The 21,594-nt window shown below is 55.6% G+C and overlaps 8 protein-coding genes across 8 annotated transcripts; 4 read left to right on the forward strand and 4 right to left on the reverse strand.

The window, feature by feature from the left end:
- Positions 1–2,355: 2,355 nt before the first annotated feature.
- On the reverse strand, positions 2,356–2,796 carry CCMA1212_008237 (uncharacterized protein; the record flags this gene model as incomplete). Its single annotated transcript, XM_073705378.1, has 2 exons — positions 2,356–2,576; positions 2,760–2,796. The coding sequence occupies 2 exons, from the start codon at positions 2,794–2,796 to the stop codon at positions 2,356–2,358; spliced, it is 258 nt and encodes an 85-aa protein (XP_073556154.1).
- An 860-nt stretch (positions 2,797–3,656) lies between these two features.
- Positions 3,657–4,417, forward strand: CCMA1212_008238 (uncharacterized protein; the record flags this gene model as incomplete). The annotated part of the gene is given in 2 exon segments (XM_073705379.1): positions 3,657–4,118; positions 4,132–4,417. The coding sequence occupies 2 exon segments, from the start codon at positions 3,757–3,759 to the stop codon at positions 4,415–4,417; spliced, it is 648 nt and encodes a 215-aa protein (XP_073556153.1). The 5' UTR covers positions 3,657–3,756.
- A 714-nt stretch (positions 4,418–5,131) lies between these two features.
- On the forward strand, positions 5,132–5,668 carry CCMA1212_008239 (uncharacterized protein; the record flags this gene model as incomplete). Its single annotated transcript, XM_073705380.1, has 1 exon — positions 5,132–5,668. The coding sequence occupies one exon, from the start codon at positions 5,132–5,134 to the stop codon at positions 5,666–5,668; it is 537 nt and encodes a 178-aa protein (XP_073556152.1).
- Positions 5,669–7,088: 1,420 nt separating this feature from the next.
- On the forward strand, positions 7,089–7,728 carry CCMA1212_008240 (uncharacterized protein; the record flags this gene model as incomplete). The annotated part of the gene is made up of 2 exons (XM_073705381.1): positions 7,089–7,308; positions 7,367–7,728. The coding sequence occupies 2 exons, from the start codon at positions 7,089–7,091 to the stop codon at positions 7,726–7,728; spliced, it is 582 nt and encodes a 193-aa protein (XP_073556037.1).
- A 3,356-nt stretch (positions 7,729–11,084) lies between these two features.
- Positions 11,085–14,433, reverse strand: CCMA1212_008241 (Putative amidase; the record flags this gene model as incomplete). The annotated part of the gene is made up of 5 exons (XM_073705382.1): positions 11,085–12,495; positions 12,548–12,669; positions 12,725–12,812; positions 12,864–12,905; positions 13,529–14,433. The coding sequence occupies 5 exons, from the start codon at positions 14,431–14,433 to the stop codon at positions 11,085–11,087; spliced, it is 2,568 nt and encodes an 855-aa protein (XP_073556038.1).
- Positions 14,434–15,076: 643 nt separating this feature from the next.
- CCMA1212_008242 (Vacuolar membrane protease) lies at positions 15,077–18,237 on the reverse strand (the record flags this gene model as incomplete). The annotated part of the gene is made up of 4 exons (XM_073705383.1): positions 15,077–16,535; positions 16,595–17,515; positions 17,573–17,863; positions 17,915–18,237. The coding sequence occupies 4 exons, from the start codon at positions 18,235–18,237 to the stop codon at positions 15,077–15,079; spliced, it is 2,994 nt and encodes a 997-aa protein (XP_073556035.1).
- Positions 18,238–19,095: 858 nt separating this feature from the next.
- On the forward strand, positions 19,096–20,295 carry CCMA1212_008243 (uncharacterized protein; the record flags this gene model as incomplete). The annotated part of the gene is made up of 1 exon (XM_073705384.1): positions 19,096–20,295. The coding sequence occupies one exon, from the start codon at positions 19,096–19,098 to the stop codon at positions 20,293–20,295; it is 1,200 nt and encodes a 399-aa protein (XP_073556036.1).
- Positions 20,296–20,419: 124 nt separating this feature from the next.
- On the reverse strand, positions 20,420–21,118 carry CCMA1212_008244 (uncharacterized protein; the record flags this gene model as incomplete). Its single annotated transcript, XM_073705385.1, has 1 exon — positions 20,420–21,118. The coding sequence occupies one exon, from the start codon at positions 21,116–21,118 to the stop codon at positions 20,420–20,422; it is 699 nt and encodes a 232-aa protein (XP_073556041.1).
- Positions 21,119–21,594: the final 476 nt, after the last annotated feature.

Here is a 21,594-nt window from a genome sequence, read left to right on the forward strand (position 1 = left end):
TTAGTACACGGCACTCTCTCAAACCAGCATCTTCTCCTCACCCCTTCTGTTACTGCCCTCGCAGCGTCGTCCACAAAGATGCTAACCAGGGAACTTACATACGACTTTACAACCCCTATTACTCGTGTCCTAGGGACTTGACAGCAGCGTGGTTCATTGACTTCCCTCCCGCTCCAGCACGAAGTCTCCGCATCGAACAAACAAACAAATGAATCATCCAACCCCAAAGGGGCAATCGGGTCTACCCTATATCCTTTCATCATCTCAAGGACTGATATATGACACACATCGCAAATCTCCTTTAACAGTGACTTTTATACCACACATGTGCTCGTCCAAAGTTTCACCGTTCAGGGCGTCTTCTCGCGATGCGGTGTTCTCGGAGTGTGGACCAGTACCAGGTGACTACTGGACCAGCATCACTGTAAGTCAAGAACTTGTTCTTCATTTTCAATTACATCTTTCATCAAGTGCGTGAGGTAGTCAAAAAGCTTGCCGATAAGTACCTGTTCACCTCTTGAATGTTTACGAGGGCAGTAGAACAACAATGAACATGCTCGTCATACAGATGTACGACTTCATGAACACGAGCTTCAGCAATCTGGCTCAACACGCAACATCTCCCCAGTTTGCTTGATAAGTGTGAAAAAGCTCATGCCTCATCAGACAGCCCATGATATTTACCTTTAACAACTTCTGCTGTTTCACAGCCGAAATCCCCAACCATCCCGTCACTCATCCACACCTATTCATCATCAAGCCTGGGCAAACGTGACACTCACAAGCAAGCGGACATACTTTTCCCGAAACAAGCAGACCTTTCACACCCCAAAGCATTAAATCGACTCCATGTCACACATTCCAGTGCATGATCCGTACATATAATGTCTCAAACACCATCCAGGCCTATTTCTCTCCCTTAGAGTCCTGTAGGAACAAATTTGCCACCCCCAAAAATAGCATCTCCCAAATCCCCCAACCAAACCCAGCGTCTTGGATTCACCTGCAAAAAAGGGGGGCGTGTGGCTATAGCCTTTGCTTCCCGCATACACGGTGGGCTTGCGTACGTCCATACTTCATGCCGCCCTAGAACTCAGCTGGAAAAAGAGGCTGGGAGGAGGCTGAGAGACGGACGCTGGATAGGCAAACTCGACGTTCTCCTCACAAAAACCATAGAATGTTCACCTACAAGGACTCATACAGTGGTTAGACAAGAAAATCTTCGTGCAGACCAATGACGCAACCAAGATTCATATACGGAGTAATAAATTTGAGACATCAAGGAAATCGACTCATCCTCAAACCCCCCGAACTTATATTTCACACGGAACAATGTTTCGCAACGCGAGACACACAGTCGCCGCCTCGGAGGGAACGGGGGCGATCAAGTGGCACTCCCGCTCCGACTTGTCCCACCCAACTCGACGTGCAATCGGAGCCGTGGGTGAGGCAGCTGAGGCGGTGATGCTCGTGTGCTGCTGCTACTTGCAGCTCCGGAGACCGTGTACGAGTACACTTTCATGTGCATAACTGCGCACTTTGCACCCACACCTTCTCCTCGGATCTCGATACTGTAACAGCCAGGCAATACAGTAGCGCCGGTCATCGTTCTGCAGCAAGCCCAAGGCACAGCCGGCGGTGGCCGACCCCTCAAGAGGCATCGTCTCAGCTGTGGCTTGCCCGGCCACATGCAGCGTGAAGTATGATTGGAGTCGGCCGCGAGCCGTGTTTGCTCCGTCCAGGGGAAAAGGAGGGATCGGCCAGCTTAGCAACGCCCATTCATCTGCAAGGGGGGAGCCATCAGAATCGTGGTTCGTCGCCACGGCAAGCCGCCATTAGCCAATCTTCCATCCGAGTTCCTGGTTGACTGCGTTCGATGGGGATGGGATCTTGCAATCTGGAGGCTCGGGACGTGAGTTCGAGACCTCTTGATCAATACGCGCACGAATTGACGGTCGTGACCAGGAAGAAAAGCCCCCCTCGCACAGCTCACTCCCCTCTCGGGGAATCTGCATCTATTTTGAGAGAGGTGGGCGGAAGGACTTGGGCCGTATCGTCTCAGCTGCACTGCATGTGAAGCCGTCTCGGTGCGTAGCCGTATAAGCCATGCTGATTCTCGTAGCTCGGACGATTTGATTCAATCTGTATCTGAAGTCTCATCAAACATCAGTCACAAACCAGAAAGGGGGAGGTTTGAAGATGGGTGCGCCGGGCAGCTCAAGCTCCCCAACTGCCCTCCTCATCACCATCAAGGTGACCGCCGCCTCAGCACGAGTAATGCTGCTGCATGTACCCTAACGCAAGGTAATACCGGCCTCTGTGCAACACATAACACCGACCGAGGCACAGCACAGTTTAGTGCACTCCACGCGAGGTGTCTTCCTCCAAGTGGTACTCGTAGTAGTACCGGGGCCGTGCCGCCCTGGCCCACAGCGTATTGCAAGGATATGCCTTCTTCGGCCAGTTTTTGCAGCGTCCAATGGAAGCCATGAGACCATGGCTGCGGGCGGGCTGCATCAAGTAGAGCATGTTCAATCTCCGAGACCTCCAGCGTAGTGGTTGCCGGCAGTGCAGTTTTAATGATCCAAGGAGCAACAAGAATAGCATCAGCAGACAGACCGGCCGAGGCGATCTACAGTCTCACGAGAGCAGCATTGCGTCTGTCCATCATGGACAGGCTGGCTCGTACTGCTGATCCCCCAGAGTGATGATGGATGACAGCCTCCACCAAGCGAGCTCAAGGCAAGCCGACAAATAACGTATGAGTAGCGGAAGCACAGACGAAGAAGGCCGCATATTACTGTTGGCAAGCGAGCAGCACCACCGCCCGTCAGCCAAATCAGACAGTTGCAGATGCCCCGTACAGGCCCGGAAATGATGCCGGACAGCTTTGACGCCCACAAAAAAAAAAAAACCAAACCCTGCAGCTTCCACCAAGGGCATCTCTCGATCGAAAGTCAAGAGTCAATTTGCTCGTCCGGAGGATTACCCGACTCCGGCTGCACACAATGGTGGCCTGACTCTGGCACAATGGACCGGGGGCCATTGAACAAAGTAGCATGAGGCTGAGGAGCATTGGGCACATCTGCGAGAAGCTAGAGGAGAAGAAAATGAACAAGACAAGCTTCTACCGGATGCAGTTCAATCTGCGGAACTCGCCAAACCGATGGCAGCCCTCGTCGTCTCGTAGCAAGGATCCAAGCAAGTCACAAATTACCCACCGGGCCCTGTGTCAGGCCTCATGCCAGACTGGGGACTTTTCTCCGAGGGAGGAGAGAGAATAGCCATGCTCGTTGAAGGAAGTCCTCCGAACCAGCAGATCTGACTTGCTTGCCCTCCGTTTGTACATACAGTACCAGTGGACTTGCTGGACAATCCCGCATGAATCCACCTCTCATTCTGGGCCGGTCCTGCACGCGGTAGGGAGCATAATTTGATCGGATTTTGATCAGTGTCCGGCCACCCCTGCAGACTAGTTGCCACGTTCAAGAGCAAAGGAGATTGGCGGCCCCTATTCATTCGGTAAGATCAATAGAGAGGCTCTGCCAAGCGAGGGGTTCGCTTTGCCGCTCAATATCACATGGTGAAAGGATTGCTGTGTGGCCGCGAATGGCCTCGGCACGGCGCGCTCGAGAGGTGAAGCTGTACCATCAGGGCTAGCGGAGCGAAGAGGGGGAAGAGGTGGGGGGGGGGGGGAGGAAGCAGGACGAGCAGCAAGCAAAAGGACGAAAAACTTGGTCGGCGCACATTGTTGACATGATGCTGGAGCTTGCAGAAAGGCCAGGGCTAGAGCAAGCTAACCGATGGGCCGTGGACCTTATGGAGATCCCATCGGATGAGGCGCCTGGGATAAGCAACTGGCGTCAGGGGGGAAGCTGCGGGGGAAATTGCGTTGGAGAGCCACGCATCACGGAGACCCAGGGAATCGCGTCTCTGGACGAGCGATTCAGGCTGGTCGTCCAGGCGCTCACAGACCCTCCGGTTCCCCGGACTTTTTGTTCCCGATTCACTCTGCTAGAGTTAGCGAGTGGCAAGGAGGAGGGGCAAGGGTTGGCCAGGGACTTTGGTAGAGCTTTTGGCGACGAAGTTGAGCTGCATCTTGGTCCGATATCATCTCCGTCAGCGAGAGAGATGGGAGAGACATGGCGGCCTTGTCCAGATCGTTGATGGCAGCAATTTCACGCCACTCTCGCGGGCGACATTGACGCTCCGGGTAAAGAGCAGCAGGCCCTTCAGACTAGCATTGGAGGCGCTCAGCTCCTGCGCGCCCGGTGTCGTGTTCCTGCATCTTCTCTTCTGTTCTCTTCGTATCCTCATAGGGCAAAGCTGCCTCAGTCCATCCATTTCCGTCGTGTCTGAGGCAAAGCGGCGCCTGTCTCTGGTGGAGCCGCTCCCCCATTCCAGTCGTGGAGCCTAGCATTATTGTTTGCCTCATTCAACCCTCTCAGCCTCCCTTTGCCTCAACTCCTAGCTTCTCGAACCTTGGCGGAAGAGTCGGACGGTGATGGAATGGGCCACGACGAGAGCCCGGCGATCGCCCCCTACTAAGCTACCAAGTCTGCGAATCGACCAGGCAAGGGGAAAAGGAGAAGCAGAAAATGGGCGCCTCAATTTCTCCGCAGGTTCGTCGCACCCGCGCCATTCGATGAAAACAGGCTGAAGAGCGTGTGTGTGCCTGCAGAATCGAGCAAGGCGCCAGCTCTGGGGTGACTCGACGGGCATAGCCCAGCGTCGTCGAGGACGTATCCCGCTGGTATCGTTCTGGTAGACTCATGACGCCGCCGAGCATCTCTCCGGACGCTGTAGGACTCCGTAGATGGGGAAAGGGAGCATTGGGAGCTCCATGACACGACGCTGACGAAAAGACGGCATCCATCGACCGTGATTCTGCGCACGAGGTAATACATCGTCAGTACACGGAGGCAGGGGCCGATGTTACAGCGGCCGGGCAGGGCCCGTGGTCGCTGGAGCCGATTGCCACAGGCAGTTGGACGCGCTGAAGGCCGCCTGGAAACTCATCGAACGGACGCTGTAGCACCTGGAGCAGCAGGAAGCAGGACGAACGCGGAATTCGGCCGAATCTGAGCCGAACGAACACAGGCGATGCTCCTGGAACCTGTCATTTTGAGACATGACGGGCGATGGCTGCGGGCATCGTCGTACAAGCCCATCATCTCGCCGCCCGCGGTCGCAGCAGAACCTCGATGCCATCATCGTGGCACCGCGTCGTCTCAGAAAAACTTTGTCGACAGCCCAGCCACAGCCGACATGCAAGGTTACGTGGGCGTCTGCAACCAAACCGTCACCCTCACCCACCCACACACACACTGGCTCGCCCATGAAGCGGAGGCAAATGACGGCCGCAGCAGATGGCACAGTAGCGGCAGGACAGCCGGCCAACCACGCTCGCACCTTGGGAACCCCAGATCTGCGGATGCAAAAGTCGAATGGCAGGGAGCAGCAGCCAAGCCCCATGGCCAGATTGACAGAGGGGCTGGGCCAATGGCGACCATGTGCGGGCTCGCGAGGACAGCAATTGGACTGTGTCGATTCTCTGGTAATTTCTGGCACGAGTCCAATGGGGAGCGGTGCTGCTGCTGCTGCTTGTGCCGGCTGGCTCGTCGGGTCGTCGTGCGGCATCTCCGTGCTGGTCGCCCTGGAGTCTTAGCTGGTTTGTCTGTCTGGGGCTGAGAGGAGGATGAGGGTTCATTTCTGCGGAAACCAGGATGCCAGCCCGCGGTAGCAGCGAGAAGTGAACCTTCACATGTTTGCTGTTGGACTCCAGAACATAGCGTCGAGATACAGCGGCAGCGGTAGCAGGAACCTGACATCACCAGCAGCGGCCGCGTCAGGCAGCGTACCTGCAACCCGCCGTCAGAGTCCATTCGACTGCGTCTGACGAAGGCGAAGCTGCAGCCATCTGTCATCCCCCATATTCCAGCGTCCATGGAGCGTCGATCGGTGCGGTGCCCGGCTCGGCCGTGTGTAGCAGATGGGGTTAGGCCAGCCAGGTCCTTGGTCCGACGATGGTTCAATGGCCTTGCCACGCTCAAGTCACCAAACGTCTGCCTGGCAGGCGCTGAAGCGACAAAGTCTCTGTGACTGCTCCTCATCAGCAACAGAGGCAGCGTCATTCAGGTCATCGGTACATCGCATCCCCTGTAACCCGCCGTTGCCAGCGCCTTCCTTCGCTGTTCCCTCGAGCTCCACCTGCGTGGCTGCCCAGAACAGAAGTCGCGCTCCGCAGTGCGCACGCGCTAACGGGGATTGAGTGCACAAGCTGCAGCAGGAGGTACTCGCGGGCTTGACGGTACTTTGCAGCTGCTAGCGGACACCGCTCCTGGTGAAGGCGACGGTCAACGCGACAGAGGTACTCCGCGACATCCGCCGATGTTCCGCGTGTTTAGCCGATCCATGGGCATCAACCTGAAATTCCCTCCCTTGACCGATGAACTGCCACAGCCAGCGCCGCTGCCGGACTCAGCAGTGCTCAACTGGCAACATGAAAGTCACCGCGACGGCCTCGTCCTTGTTTTCGAGCTCCCTTCGGCGCTGCTGCTGTCTTGGGACCTTTTTGTTGCCTCTTGGGCTCTCCTCCAATTTTCAACCCCCGGCCCGACGATCGTTAGGGGAGGGGCGTGCGGCCCCAGCTGAGACCAGCGACAGCGACCGGCCGACCAGGGGCGCCACAGGCGGGTTGCACCAGCTAGCAGGGCACCAAGTCCCCCAGCAACAGCCACTAACAGGCGCTGGACTGGCCGGGGCCGGGCCAAGGCAAGGGAAGTGGGCAGCCGGAGCTCCTCGACAAGGAGACGGCACCTCGATTCACTCCCTCCATCCATCCAAGTGGCATCCAGTGGCATCCGTTGATCCATTGCGGCTTACCTCGATCTCGGCCAGGGTACATAAGAGCCCTTCCCTCCATCCGCAAACTCTCTTTTCCCTCTCCTCTTCTTTTCCTTCTCCATCCACTCGCTCGCTTTACCAGTCCAGCTACATTCGTTGTCAGCAAACACCAAACAAAGAACCCCCAAAAAAAAAACATCACCAAGTTCACACTCCAATTCCACCCTCTTAATACCGCCAAGATGAAGACCGCCTTTGTTGCCCTTGCCCTCGCCGCTCTGGCTTCCGCCCAGACCCGCGCCGACATCCCCTCGTGCGCTCTGCCCTGCCTCGACGACGCCGTCAAGGCCAACACCAAGTGCTCGACCACCGACTACGCCTGCATCTGCAAGAACTTCGACGCCGTCCAGGGCGCCGCCACCGGCTGCGTCATCTCCAAGTGCGGCACTGACGTCGCCATCAGTATGTTGCAGCCCGTCCGATGAGGATAGCCTCACAGATGCTAACCACCTTGCCACAGACAAGGTCCTGCCCGCCACCCAGGCTCTCTGCGCTGCCAACTCTGGCGGCTCCGGCTCCGGCTCTTCCTCTGCTGCCGGCACCACCGCCCAGCAGCAGACCACCACTGTCGCTCAGGAGACCACCACTGTTGCCCAGACCACCGTTGCCCAGACCACTGTTGTCAGCTCCGTTGTCAGCTCTCCCCCCGTCCAGACCATCACCACCACCACCCCCGCTGGCCCCGTTGGCTCTGGCACTGGCGTCGTCCCCCCTCCCTCTGGCAACCGCACCACCACTGGCGCTCCCACTGCTCCCACCAACGCCGGCTCTGCTCTCCTGCCCGGCCTGGCCATGCTCGCTCTTGGCGCCCTTGCTCTGTAAGGGACCTTTCAATCTTTGCTATTTGACGAGCGTGGAGCGAAAACGGTGTGGTAGAGACGGCAATACCCGGAGGATATTATTTGCTGGAAGGCTAATGGAATGATGAATGAGCTGGCCCCGGACAACTTTTGTTGGATTTGGATCATGTGCCCTTTCGAGGGTCTGTAATACGCAAAATATATTACCAGGTTACTGGCTTAATGCTAATGTCTTCGGACGCTTTACGATATAACTCTTTCTCCCATTTCCCGTGATCTCTGACCTGTCTGTGATATCTAGTTGGAATATGCCAGAAAACTCCCCAAGGGTGCGTTTCTTCACTCGGATGGAGCTGGGCTGGGCTGACGATGACTCGAACCGATGCAGAGCGCGGGCGGTCGCCGAGATGCCTCCAGTTACTGCGCTCGTACTTGTACTCGCGTTCGGAGTCACTTGCCGCCGGTTTTACTGCATCCAGCAGGTCACCTACATGTACCGTCGCAGTATTGCCAAACATCCATGACCATGAACGGACTCGAAGGAACCAACAAAACCTGCTGGACCCGCTGTATCCGAGCTTCCGCGAGAGCGAGGAGAGACGAGACATGGGCCAAAGGGGCGAGGCCGCGTCTTGCTTAGTATTGCAGTTGACTAAGAGAAACCGGCGGAGATGAGATCCTGGTTCGACGTAAGCGTGCCCAGTGAGGGGGCCTGTCTGGTTGTAGTGACTTGCGGTCGAGTAGGTGCTTGAGAGGTGGTCTGATGTATGTATAATGTGAAGTAGTGAAGGTGTCGTTTCTTCTTGGAGATGGAGAGATGATTTTCTTACGGGGGATGGGGGATGGAGTATGCTACAGCGTAGAGCAGCTGTTCCAAGTACATTTGCATGAACATAGAGAGGTTAAACGAGGGGATGATGCATGATGTAGTGGCCAATGCGTGGTGGAAGGTGGTTGGCGATGCATCGTGATGCTGCGAGCTTGGGGCTTGTACGGGGCTGTGGATGGGATGCAGGCAACGTGTTGGCGAGGACGGGCTGAAGGACGTCTGGTGTGGGCATTGCACCATGTGCTTCTGTTTAGCAGTCAAAGCTTAGTCCTCGTCGAATGCAGTGCTAGAGTAATGGTCACAGGATAAAGAATGGGATGGAATGAGAATAGTATAGAATGCATCGTTGGGTTAAAAAAAGGACAGTATACGAGAAAACTTGGAGTCGTAGCGCTTGGGAGCTGCAGCTTTGCAGAATGACGCATCGCGGCCTGGGGGAGGTGGCCGTCTTGCAGGGCGCTAGGGCGGCATATTGAGGTACGGGATGCAGGACGGGGTGAAGAGGGTGTGATGGCATGAGGCTGGGACTATGTATTACACGTAGCCGTGCGCTGTTGCAGGAATGAGGTTCCTTGACTTACATGGAGATTGATCTTACTGCGAGGACTTACTCATATCATCATTGGGATTACTCTGACAGCTTCACCAGCCCTTTCTCATCGGTTACTAAGGGTAGTCCACGAAGCGAGACACGGCGAGAACACGGCAGAACAAGGGCTAGAAAAAGCCAGAACAAACTTGTGGCGGAGGCGCAGAACGGGCTTGTAAGTCGTTGCGGCCATACTATTGGATCCAAGCAAGAAGCAGCACACACACACACAAGCGGGCGTTATACGCCTCTGTATCCATACAAACCTATACTACCATATCACTGACATCCTTCGAAGTGACCGTACTTACGGTCTAAAATAGAGCCTTGGTGGCGCACGAATAACAGACTGACGAGGTTGGGTGTGGCTTGCTACCATGGACAGAGAAGAAGGAGGGTGGCATTCCTTCGTATTACAAGCGGAGGAGTGCTGTTTTAGGATTGGGTCCGGAGGTAGGTTACATGTACTTGTATGTGAAAAGCTGGGGAACAGCAACTTCTCTTGACATGTGTTTGTACGAGGAGAAAGAATTCTGTTATTCAATGCCCTTTGGTTGAAGACTTGAATTCGGGGAGATTTTTGTGATTGTGGTGGAGAGGAAGATGGAGCTTGGATAGATGCTGAAATTTTTGCGTTCTTTTGCGAGTGTTGGTTGGGTTTCTTTTGCGAGGTGTAGATGAGGTTATACGAGGTACAAGGGACTTGCGAAAACGAGAACTTTTTGCTGGTTGTTGCGAGTGCCAGTGTTGGTGGTGTGGAGAGGCTTTTCTTCATGACGCGGCTTTGTTATGCGTGAAGTGCATCGTTGCATTGGAAATTGCATGGCCTTTTGCATAAAAACTACTTGCAATATCACGGGAGGAGAATGGGATGCTCAAAAAGAAAAAGGGAGATGATGGAATGACGAGCAGCTCATGACTTGTAAGTGTGACGGAGGATCGAGGAGTTTTGGGGACGAGGGGCGGGCTATTGGGTGAAGGCGGTAGTGTGAGCTGCATTCCAAAGAGAACAGCCACGGGCACTTTTTTTTTTTTTTTTTTTTTTTTTTTTTTTTCCCTCTAAGAGATGAGTCCGTTGGGAAAAGGATCTTTGATAATATGGGGGAAGGGAGAACTTTCAGACGGAATCACCGGCTGGATAGGAAGTGAGGCAAGAAAACAAAACTAGACTGGATAATCATTTGATCAAGTAGACCAGGCCAACTCCCCGGATTCTGCATCTCAGGAATTGCCCTGTGATGATGACGTAGGACGAAATGCATCCATCCTCCTTTACACGCCTGAGTCAAGTTAACCTGACTTTGAAGAAATTGCTTGCTGTCGCGACTTGCAGTCGGACGGAAAGATGAACCATGGTTCTCTTCCACATACTACTCCTGTACAACCGTCTATTACTTCAACCGCCGAGTGCGTTTCGGACAGGGCTCAATGCCTTGATTTCCTTGGCAGGGCACATGGCACATGGCGATTGTCAGGATCATGATCGACGAGTCATTGCCGTTGCCGTCGACAAACTCGACAAGTTTGCTTCAAGCTCGTGGATTTTGTTTTCTTTTCACCAGTGCAGGCTGTTTACATGTACCAGTCTAGGTACTATGTATGTATGCATACCCAAACATGCTGTATGCTTGGCGTCCTGCATGGTGGTATTATGCGTCGAGGTGTCAGGGGGTGTGTGTAAGTGAGTGCCAGTCAACGATTCATCTCCATCAGCCTTCACGATGACAACCACAAGACAAACACCATCGAATCCAACATACACCATGCAAATGAGGGCAAAGAGCATCGCAAAAGACTCAGTGACGTCAAATACCGTCGCTATGCGGCACTAACTCGCCCCTCCCCCTCGCCGCATACGGACTGGCTCAACCCGTTCACCAACCCCTTCAAGAGAAAAAGCACCTCTAGAACCTTCCCCTCGGCTCCCACGGAGTGGCCTAAACGAAGAGAGCCAAGCTCCTCACACGCCCGTGTCCATCTCCGCCGTCGGCTCAACCACCCTCGCCGGCCCACGCCCTCGCACCCTCATCCTCTGCTCAAACCCATACGCCATCCCAAACAGCTTCTTCTCGGACCACCGCGCTCCCAGGAAGCTCATCCCGATGGGCACCCCCGGCCCCGTCTCCACCATGCCGCCGTCCTCGTGCACCGGCTCCGCGGGGCCGTGATGCCCCATCGGCACCGTCACCACCGGCGCCCCCGAGACGGCGGCCCACATGGCCGCCAGGCTCGTCGGCATCGCCACCGCGTCGAGCTGGTGGCTCGTCAACAAGCCCTCCAGCCCGCCCGGCCCGCCGAGTTGGCGCAGGCGCTCGTACGCCGGGCCGAACCGCGGGTCGGTGTTGTCCCAGTTGTGATGCTCGAGGATGTCGTCCCAGATGCCCGTGTCGCGCTGCGGATAGGCTTCCAAGGGGTGCCTCTGCGTCTCTTCGCGGATGTCGGCGAGGGTGTGGATGGCGCCCGGGTTAGACTCGAGCTTGGACAGGTACGAGGCAATGTTTCCGAGGAAGTCGGCCCTCATGATGGTCTTTTCGGCGTCGCGGACGTCTTCCGTCGTCGAGGTGAAGTCGACCTCTTCGTCGACGTATGCGCCGACGATTTCCATGAAGAGGACGGCATCTTTGAAGACTTCGACTTCCGACGCAAGATGCGGGTACTTTTCGAGGCCTTCCTTGATGGCTTTCCAGGGGACGCCTATCCGGCTTCCCAACAGAGTGTCTCTGCACGCAGCCACGTAGTTTGGTATCTTCCCTGGAATCTCAGCCGTGTACTTGTCATCCGGGTCTTCTCCCGCAATGGCCTGAAGCAGATACGCCGCATCCTTGACCGTCCTCGCCATCGGCCCAACCGAATCCTGATGCTCCGAGATGGGCACCACGAGGCTTCGCGACGTCAGCCCAACCGTCGGCTTGACGCCCACGACGCCGCTCCTCTGCGCCGGATACACAATCGACCCGTCCGTCTCGGTGCCCAGCGCCGCCCACGCGAGCCCCAGGTCGGCCGCCACCGCGCTCCCGCTGGAGCTGCCCGAGGGGTTCTGGTTGGCAATGTACGCGGCGAGGGTCTGGCCGCCGTGGGAGGACCAGCCGTTGATGCTGTAGTCGCGGGCGCGGTAGTTGGCCCACTGGGACATGTTGGTTTTCCCGAGGATGACGGCGCCTGCGTGGCGGAGCTTCTGGATGACGAAGGCGTCGTGGGGGACGGTGGCGTGGAGGAGGAGATGGGAGCCGGCTAGGTGTTGGTGTGAGATTGGTTGTGACAAGATAGGTTGTAAGAAGTGGGTGAAGAAAGGGGGGGCTGTACCTGTTGTGTTGAGTTTGTCTTTTGTGGCAATGTTGTTTTTGACGAGGATGGGGATTCCGTGGAGGGGCCTGGATGGGGTGAGCTTGAGGCTGTATATGATGTGTGTTGATGAGTAGTTACCCTCGGACGGAGCCGGATGCTCGCTCCTCGTCGAGGCTACGGGCAATGGCGAGCGCATCGGGGTTTGTCTCGACGACGGCGTGGACCGCATCGTTGACTTGCTCGATGCGCCTGAGGTATGCCTTGCGATACGGTGAGCAATGTGTTCTTCTACTGAGGGAGGATATGAATACATACCTTGGTGAGCTGAAGACTGGTGAAGTGGCCGGCTTTCAACCCCTCGGCGAGCTCGTCGAGCGTGGCATCGAGAAGGCCAGGCAACTTGCTAAACACAGTCAGACGCTTGTTTCCAACCTTTATTCATGAGGTGTCTTACGCCTTGTCAACTTCGGGCTGCAACTCTCCCATCTTTTGTGTGCTTGACGGATGTGTTCACGATGAGGTGATGGAGTTGTTCTTGTTCTTTGCGAGTCTGATGCTGCGAGGAGTCGTTCGTTGCCTTGAGCTGAAAGCGGGGCATCTCATGTACAAAAGTCCCTATTCCGTGCCGTTTCTTTCAGCCGCTGACACGACATGTCGGAGATACAAGAGTACGTTGGCCGCTGAATACCTCCATGTCCATCCAACACTCGAGAGACGAGGTCGTCTAATAAGAGATTCAAGAGTATAATGATTTTGGTCGGCAACGTGCAGAGCAACCACAGCGAACCGATCTCTTGTCCATCAACTCCCTCCCTCCGCCATCTAAACCACCGCACATCACAACCCTTCAATCTCCCTCACCCACTCAAACACCTTTTTCGCAACCACAAAGCTCGTATCTAAACCTGCAAATTAGCACTTTGTCTCTTCACGAATCACTCCCAACAATGACAGATCCAGCACTCACGCTCCTTTACGCAAAACGCATGCGGAAGATCCCCCTCATCCACCAAAATCCTCGTATGCCCCTCCTTGACATGCTCCCTCCGCCGCTCAATAAACGCGTCCCGCAAATGATTCGCAACCCAATGATCATTTTTCCCATAGAATATAAAAAACTTTGCAACGTGCCTCCCCCTTCCTCCCACACCATCGCCGGCATCATCATCTCCCTGATGATACTCCTCCTCGTCATCCTCATCCTCATCCCCATCCTCCACCGTGGTACCCCTCCACAGCTCCTCCTCCCACTTCTCCTCACAAATCGTCCTCAACTCCGACACCCCTAAGTGAATCGCCTGCCAAACCCCATCCCGACTCTTCAACCAGTCCGCTGTAACCCTCGCCGTCTGCTCCGTAAACCCCATTACATTCTTCACAATCCACAGCACAACCCCGTACGGAAGACAGTTGAGCAGGAACTTTGCGAGGAGATGCGCATTGTCGTCGACGCGGGGGATGATGCTGCGCAGGAGGGAGACCTGCCGGCCGCTGGGCGAGGCGGCAATGTGCGTGAGGGTAGGGAAGAGGAGGAAGCCGTGGCGGAGATGGAGATAAGGGTTGAGGATTGGGTTCTTGGTGTGGAGGTGGAAGATTTCGAGGGAGATGTAGGCGCCGACGGAGTGGCCCATGAGAATAACAAGGTCGTATGGCCTGCCCTCTTGCTCGTGTGTTCCATCTCGGTGGTGAGATGACGGGACTCTCTGAGCAGCAACGTCTCTGTAAATGCCCTCAATCTGACCATTCAAATCCCACGGCTCGTTGCTCCCACGCACAAACGGCTCGTGATCATCATCGCTGAAACCCAAGAGATTCCGTCCGTAAATGTCATACACCGTCCTGCTGCTTCTGCCCTCCGACTCATCCTGCAACGCATCCAGCATTCCGCGCAGACACTCTAGAAAGACGGTGTAGTAGTGCACGAGCCCGGGGTTGCCGCAGATGAAGTAGATGAGCCCGTGGCGCTGGGCTGGACGGGGGTCGTCGCGGCGGGGCTTGGAGGGGAGGGATATTGTTGGGGGCATGGCTGTGGTTTGTCGTGTTAGAAATCGAGGCGATTGGTTAAGCGTTGGTGAGTTTGTTTGTCGTGTTCGTATGGGTCCTGGTGATGGATTGACGATTCTGCAGTTGGTGGTGATGAGGAGCAGATTTGGAAGTTCTTCAGTTGCGGCGGTGGCGACGACAGCTGGCGGTGGGTCGTGCCGACATGGAGCTTCTGGCATGTGAGAAGGTGTCCGCCTGCATTTGTATCTAGATAATAGACGTCCCTTAATTCATGTCGACTACACGAGATGGCTATAAATCTCTTTTTTTCTTTTGCAAAGTAGATCCCATGTGCGGCCCTCTGTTGTGTCTGGCTTGAACATGGCTGAATGTGGTTCAGTCTCAGCTTCAAGCTGCAACACGCCGACCCAGAGCTGGTATATCTTCGAGGGCCACACCCAGTTCACCCCAAACTAGGCATTCAAATGTCCAAGACGAGTTCAGAAACGACACATCAAGATGATTTCCAAGTCAATTTCTTCATAAGACACAGGTAGCTCACAAAAACCAAAGCAGGCTCCTACTCTGTACATACTAAGCCAAACAGGCCGCGACAATCATGATACCCAGCTCTGAATATCCACGTCAAACAATGACGAACCAATCAACTCCAAAGCTCCTTCATTAGATGGTAAACTTCTTCCTGACTTCCACAAGGGCAACCGCCGTCTTGCTGATGACGGCCCACTTTGGCATGTACTGGTATAGCTCGCGCAGCACCGGTATCGTCTTGTCGTCATTCATGTCGCTGTACGCGCACTTGACCGTCACCTCCAGCGCGTCCTCGTCCAGCACGTGGCCCTCCTCCGTCAGCTGCAGGTCAAGGTCCCAAGGCCCCTCGAATTCTCGCCTGAAGAGGGTAATCGTCCGCAGACCACCTCGCGGGACCGTGCCAAATCGCGTGTCCGGGGGAGCGCCGCCATTGATCGTGAATCCAAACACCGGCTGGCTCAGGTTCAGAATGCACACCTTGGTGTCCAAGGCGTCTACCCTGAGATTCGTCGCCTTGCCGTCGGATGACTTTGAGCTCGCCACAGTGATCAGGTCCTTCGGGTCTGTGCCGTTGGCGAGATACGGCGGGAGAGATGACGCATCGTATTCGCAGGTGGTGAGGCCTACACGCGTGGCAGCCCTGCATTCCACCTCCTGGCCGGTAGCAGACGGGATGGAGTCAATGACTTTGTGGAGATACTCTGGGATGCCGGTCAGAGTAGCCACGTTTGTCCCCGCATCCACATCAATGACCTCCTGGAAGTACAGCTTGTACCGGGCGTTGTTGGAAAAGGGGAAAGCGGCAAGGTTCCAGATGAAGGTGGCGACGAAGACGGCGAAAAGGAACTGCGGCACGTGGCGAGTGATGCGGTGCATAAAAGGCGTTAGCGGGAGCAGAAGCAGGATCGTCATCAGCCCAACGCCCATGATGGGAGGCAAGAGACTGCCGCCGTCGGCACCATTCATGGCCATTGCGGACGTCTGCACCAATGCCAGATTGCCAACGAGGATGATGTGGATAGGCGCAAGCAGGAGGAATTGAACGATCCAAGTCCACGTCGGCAGCCGCCCTGACCACGCTTGCTCGTGCTCGTACGGAGGGAAGCTGATCAGGTCCGAGGGCGCAGGCTCGTCCAAATGAGCCGATCGTCGATAGGTGCTGGCAAACGTCGGTTGGTCGCTCGATCCGTAGCTGCGCCCTCCAGCCCTCAACGGCGTCGTCTCCGTAGCGTCATCTTGGTCGTCTTCGTTGCCGGTAATCGTGTTGTCGGAGCTGGTCACCCGGACATGCGCCGCCGTCGGGTCGTCTTGGAACTGGTTCGCGAAATCTTCCTTTCCGGGCAGAGCAAACAGCTCGACCAGCGAGATGAAGAGCGACACAAAGACGGCTGTGTGGAAGAAGGCTGTGAAGTAGAGACCGCCAATGTGCATGCGATCCTCGGCGACCGCGGCAAAGACTTGGACGATCCACGAGAGAATGAAGAGCCAGATGAGGGCAAATCCGCGGTGCAGAGCGGACGGTCTAACAAAGTTGGCGCCTCTCATGATCATGAAGAAGGAGATGTAAAACAAGGAGATGGTCATGGCCCAGCTAAGCATTGTTAGTCCAAGGACACTTGTACAAGGGCAACCGGAGAGGGATAGACTCACACTGCATATCCGCTGCTGTAGATGATGAGCGGATTGACCTTGGCGACGAGCAAGACCGCTCCCAGTGTCAAGCCCACGGCGAAGATGAGGGCCAGAGGATATCGGAAGAAGCCGCGCCAACCACCGAGAGCAATCGGGTCGTCGTGGGGCTCAGAGTTCTCCAGCTCGACGTCCTTGGCAAAGAAGTAGTACTTGTCCTTGCGGATGAGCAAATAGGTGACGACGATCAGGACCAGAGGCGTCACCAGGAGCAGAGTGAGGGACCACGCAAAGAGCCCTCGAAGCGGGAACGCCGACCAGCCGCTGCCATACCAGTCAAAGTAGACGCCCTCGGTCGGCTTGCCGTTCTGCACCAGTCTTTTGTCGCCGTCGCGCCGCGCGCCGCTGAAGACCGTGTCGGTAAGCTCCGAGAATCTCTCCGCGGTCGCCAGAGCGGCAGACAGCATGTGCCAGATGCTGCGGACCGAAGTGTGGCGCGCGTCGTCGTCCTCGGTATGGTAGCGTGCTCGCGGCTGGTAGAAGGCAATGTCCACACCGCGCTGTCCAAAGTCTGGCGCAAACACTTCAAAGTCGGTTCCGCTCTTGATGACTCCTCGCTCAAACGCGTTCGCCGCGACGACCGATCCAAAGGGGTGAGGGCTCTTGGAGTAGGCCTTGGCAGCCTCGAGATCCGTGGTCCGGAACAGCATAGCACGGCCGCCAGCACCAGCTCCCTCCAGGTTGACAAAGGTGTGGCAGAACTTGAGCAGCGGGCTGTAGCCGAAAGCACGGGCGCCCAGCAGGCCATCTTCCTCGGCATTGTTGAAGAGCAGCACGACGCCGTGTTTCGGCTGGTGTCCCTCGGTGGTGAAGTAGCTCAAGAGCTGCAGCATGCTCACACAAGCCATGCCATCGTCGGTGGCGCCGTAGCCAGTCGAGACGCTGGGAATGTCAGCATTTCAGTTGTTCACCTATGCCATGAGCTGCATCAAGACCTACGAGTCAAAGTGGCAGTTGACGAGAACGCCTCCAGTCCGGCTGTAGCTCGCCGCGCCGGCCTGCGAGGTCCACCAGTCGCCTTCGGGGTCTTCCCGGCCGTGGATGTAAATGTAAAAGTTGTCGCCTTCAAAGTAGTAACCCTGCCACGTCTTGGGGCCGCCCTTGGTGCTCTGCAGCAGCGAATCGACGGTCCAGGTCACGTTGGAGATGCGGTCGTCGAAGATGGTGGCACCCGGCGCTCGCTTGGCTCTCGACTCGTCATTGGGCGTGGTAACAGTAGATACGTTGAGACTATTTACTGTCAGCAATCAAGAAACGACTGTTTGGTGTCACTGGACAAACCTGGCATCCCAAATCACTCCTCCAGTCTTCTCTGTCTTGTATGGCACGCCATTGCGGTCGAGGATTTCGTGAGAGCGCTTGATGAGAAACTCGCGAACTTGGGTGTTTGCTCGACTGTTGTACGGATGGTACTGTCTCGTCATGAGCTGCAGGTCGAGCCACGCCTCGTCCAGGTCCAAGCCCTGCTTAAGAGAGTGGCCCGATGGCGCAGGCGGCACGGTTTCGTGGACGTAAATCAGCGGTATGACGAGGGCGAGGTAGACGGCCGTGGTCCAGAAGGTGACGGGCCCCGGCCGGAAGCTGAACGGATTGGGGAGCTTCATGGTGGCCTCGCGATCAGGCGGTGACGTCGGCAAAGGCTGATGAGGGCGCGATCATGGGATGAAGCAGGGCGAGGGCGAGGATCAATTGCAAGTCGCAAATCCGATTGCGATCGAGCGGCGCAAGAGGCGGGAATCAGGATGTCGCAGCAGTTGCTAAGATGACTAGGGTATAACAAATGTCGCGGTCAGATTACATGCGGCATCTCAGCCAGCGCCTCTGGTGAAGCTGAGCTGTGAAGATGGGAATGGAGGAGGGGGGAAGAAGAAAAGAAGAGAGAAGAAACAAGATGGCTGGCGGGCTGAAGATTGAAGGATCAAATGATGCGCCTCGTCTGGAGCTGGAGACGATAAGGCAAGGTACGACGAAGCTGTGGTGTCATTGATGGAGCTGCTGGTCGAGGCGGACGCGCTGATTGGCGGCCGGTGGCAGCTTGTCCGAGCTCTGCGGCCCTCATGCCCTGTAAGGCTAGGTAAAGCTACAGCGGGCATGGGGTACTTTTGTAGGGGGCCTGAGGTGTGCTGGACAGCAGATGAAGCGGATCGAGATAAAGATAGTTACCTAGGTAGGTAGGTACTGGAACCTGGTAAATGGTGAGAACCGTGAAAAGGGCAAATGATTAGGAAACTCAATGAAGACAACTCTTTTAAAAGCAAGCCATCAACTGAGATAGAAGTACAGGCAAGGCAGAATTCTCTCTTCCTCGGGGATACTATTCATCTATTGGATGGTCTTAGTGTCACATCAGGCCGCTGTCCATCAGCAGTAGTACGAGTGAATACATGACCGCTTCTTCACAGCTTGCATCAAATGTAGCGACCTTGTCCCTCTCCCACCTCGTCCAACTTCTCGAGACCATAATGCCCCAGTCACCAGCCGAGAGAGCGCCCAAGAGGCAGCGCAACGACCTGCTTGGTCCTAATCAACTATGGGTGCCCATGCTTGGTGGCCGGCGAATTCCCCTCCATGATGTTGAAGAGGATTCACCTGGCGGGGAAACAACATCTGCCGACGACGCCCACCACCGCATCAACACCTGGAGGACAGAATGGCAACGGGCGCGCGAAGGCGTCGATCCTGTCCCGGAGCACGCGCAGGCCTCGATCAAGCAAGAGGAGTCGTCGTCTGCCCTCGGCAAGCGGAAGCGAGCGAGCCCTGATCGGTCCCCAACGCCAATCGACCGGGGGCCTCGCGAGGACAAAGACGCCCAGTATCGAGACCAGCAATGCGAGACACTGCTCGCCACCCAGGGCAGCAGCTTCATGACTCCATCGCAATTGGGCGTGGCGACCCCAAGCAGGAGACTCTGCCAGATCCTGCTGGAGACGAAGCAGTCGGTTCCTGAAAAGTCGCTCTTCCACGATGGCTTTTTCCAAGAAACGTGTCAGAGGCTTCGGAACTGGAACCACGCCCGTATCATCCGCGACATCTCTCCGCTCATTGTCCCCTCGGCAGAGACTCTCGCAATATACGGAACCAAGCACCTCGATGTCCTGGCAGAAAGCGTCAACGAAAGCTGGAAGTGCTCGTGCGCCGTGCCTGGGGTCGCTACTCCGCAGCCAGATTACTCTGTTGGATTCCGGTTGGATGCTTTTTCAGACTCACAACGTACGGTGCTATCGTGGCTCAACACGGACTCGTCTGGCCTGTCCTTGTTCAAGGCCACGCCTCATGTGTACCTCCCATTTCTATCCTGCGAAACAGCTCCTCTCGACGTTGCAGATCGTCAAAACGCACACAGCATGAGCCTCGCGGTGCGGGGCGTGACATTGCTCTTTTATATACTAGGGCGTGAACAAGAGCTTCACCGACAGATACTCGCCTTTTCTATTTCACACGATGACACGTCTGTTAGGATATATGGACATTACCCCGTCATAGATGGAAGGGATAAAAAGTACTACCGTCATCTCATCAAAGACTTTTCGTTTACGGCGAACAATGGCAGAGAGAAGTGGACTGCATACAAGTTTGTGAAGAACGTCTATGACATATGGATGCCTGAACACTTTGGGAGGATCTGCTCCGTTCTGGATCAGGTGCGTGTTATACGGGGTTGAGCGTGTTATACGGGGTTGAGCTTAGATCTTTGTACGGAGTATATGAACGAGACACACGATGATAACCCGGCCACATGAGCCGTACTTTACATCCACGACATAACAAATCATCATTTACCAGGGTCTATGTTGACTTTCCGAGATAATGATGCTCTTTCCAGCGGTTGTATTGCGGAGCAGGCGTATACTCCGATCTCACGGCCCTCAGCCCAAAGACACGGCCTGCCAGAGCCGCAAGCGACAGCAGCAAATGAGCCACCAACCAATCCGCCGAGAAGCCGCGCGAGGCCTTTCCCCTCCAGAACTTCGTCGTGCTCAGAATAACAGGAAAGTTGTCCAGCGAGTGAAACACGATAAAGAGGTTAAACGTGATCCAGAAATCGACGATGAGATCCTTAATCTTGGAAGGGAAGAACGCGAACCCAGGCACGTTCGTCCCAACAACCCCCCCAGCACTCAATATGACCCCGTTCAAGTTCCAAAAGAACAGCGCCTTTTCACCATCTTCCGGATCCGTCCTCTCAACCACGACGACTTCCTCGCCGCCTAATTCCGCGCGCTGCCATTCGTGCCAGACGTATCGCTCGACCGTAACCTCGGGCTGGTTGGTCCTGCTCGCGGTGATGATTTGCTCGACGTCTCCTAGGCGGACTTTGATGCTGCCTTTGAGGACCTTGAGGTACTCGGTGTGGGTTTCGTGCCAGTGGAGGCCGCTTGACCATGTTGATTTGGGAGGGAGCGTGATTGTGACTTGGTTTGGCTGGCTGAGGTTGTAGATGACGGCGTTGGGGAGGCGCCGCTCGATGATGCCCGTTTGGTCCATGCTTATGCCGTTGGTGTTTCTGGGAATCAAGCAGTGTTGCCCTAGTTTCAAGATCGTTGAAAGAATTTGGAAAGCTTTGAACTTGATGTATTTAAAGCGTCCCGTCAAGTTGAGACAACGATGGACGTTCAACTGCGGCTTCGTCTTGGAATAGCATCAGCTGACAAATTCACATGCCCCCAGCTTAGGACATTTCTGTCAGCAGCTTGCAGTCATGCGATGTGTTTAGATCCCGAGACACTTTATGAAAAGGCACATGCGACATATGCTAGCAGGCCAGCAGCTCGGCGCTAGATAACGTGCAAGCGTATTAACTAAATGGTTGGATTCTTTCAGAGATTCTTCATGGTTACGATGAGTCTAGGGTGAGTATGTGGTGTTGATCCACGTACATGTAGCTAGGTATGCTTCGACGGCTTTCATCATGGCTCGCAAAGAAAGTCTTCTAAATAGGAGTTTATTATGGCTCTCGCCAT

Source organism: Trichoderma ghanense, assembly GCF_004382785.1.
Source record: "Trichoderma ghanense strain CCMA-1212 chromosome Unknown scaffold_11, whole genome shotgun sequence".
In the NCBI taxonomy this organism is placed as follows: domain Eukaryota; kingdom Fungi; phylum Ascomycota; class Sordariomycetes; order Hypocreales; family Hypocreaceae; genus Trichoderma; species Trichoderma ghanense.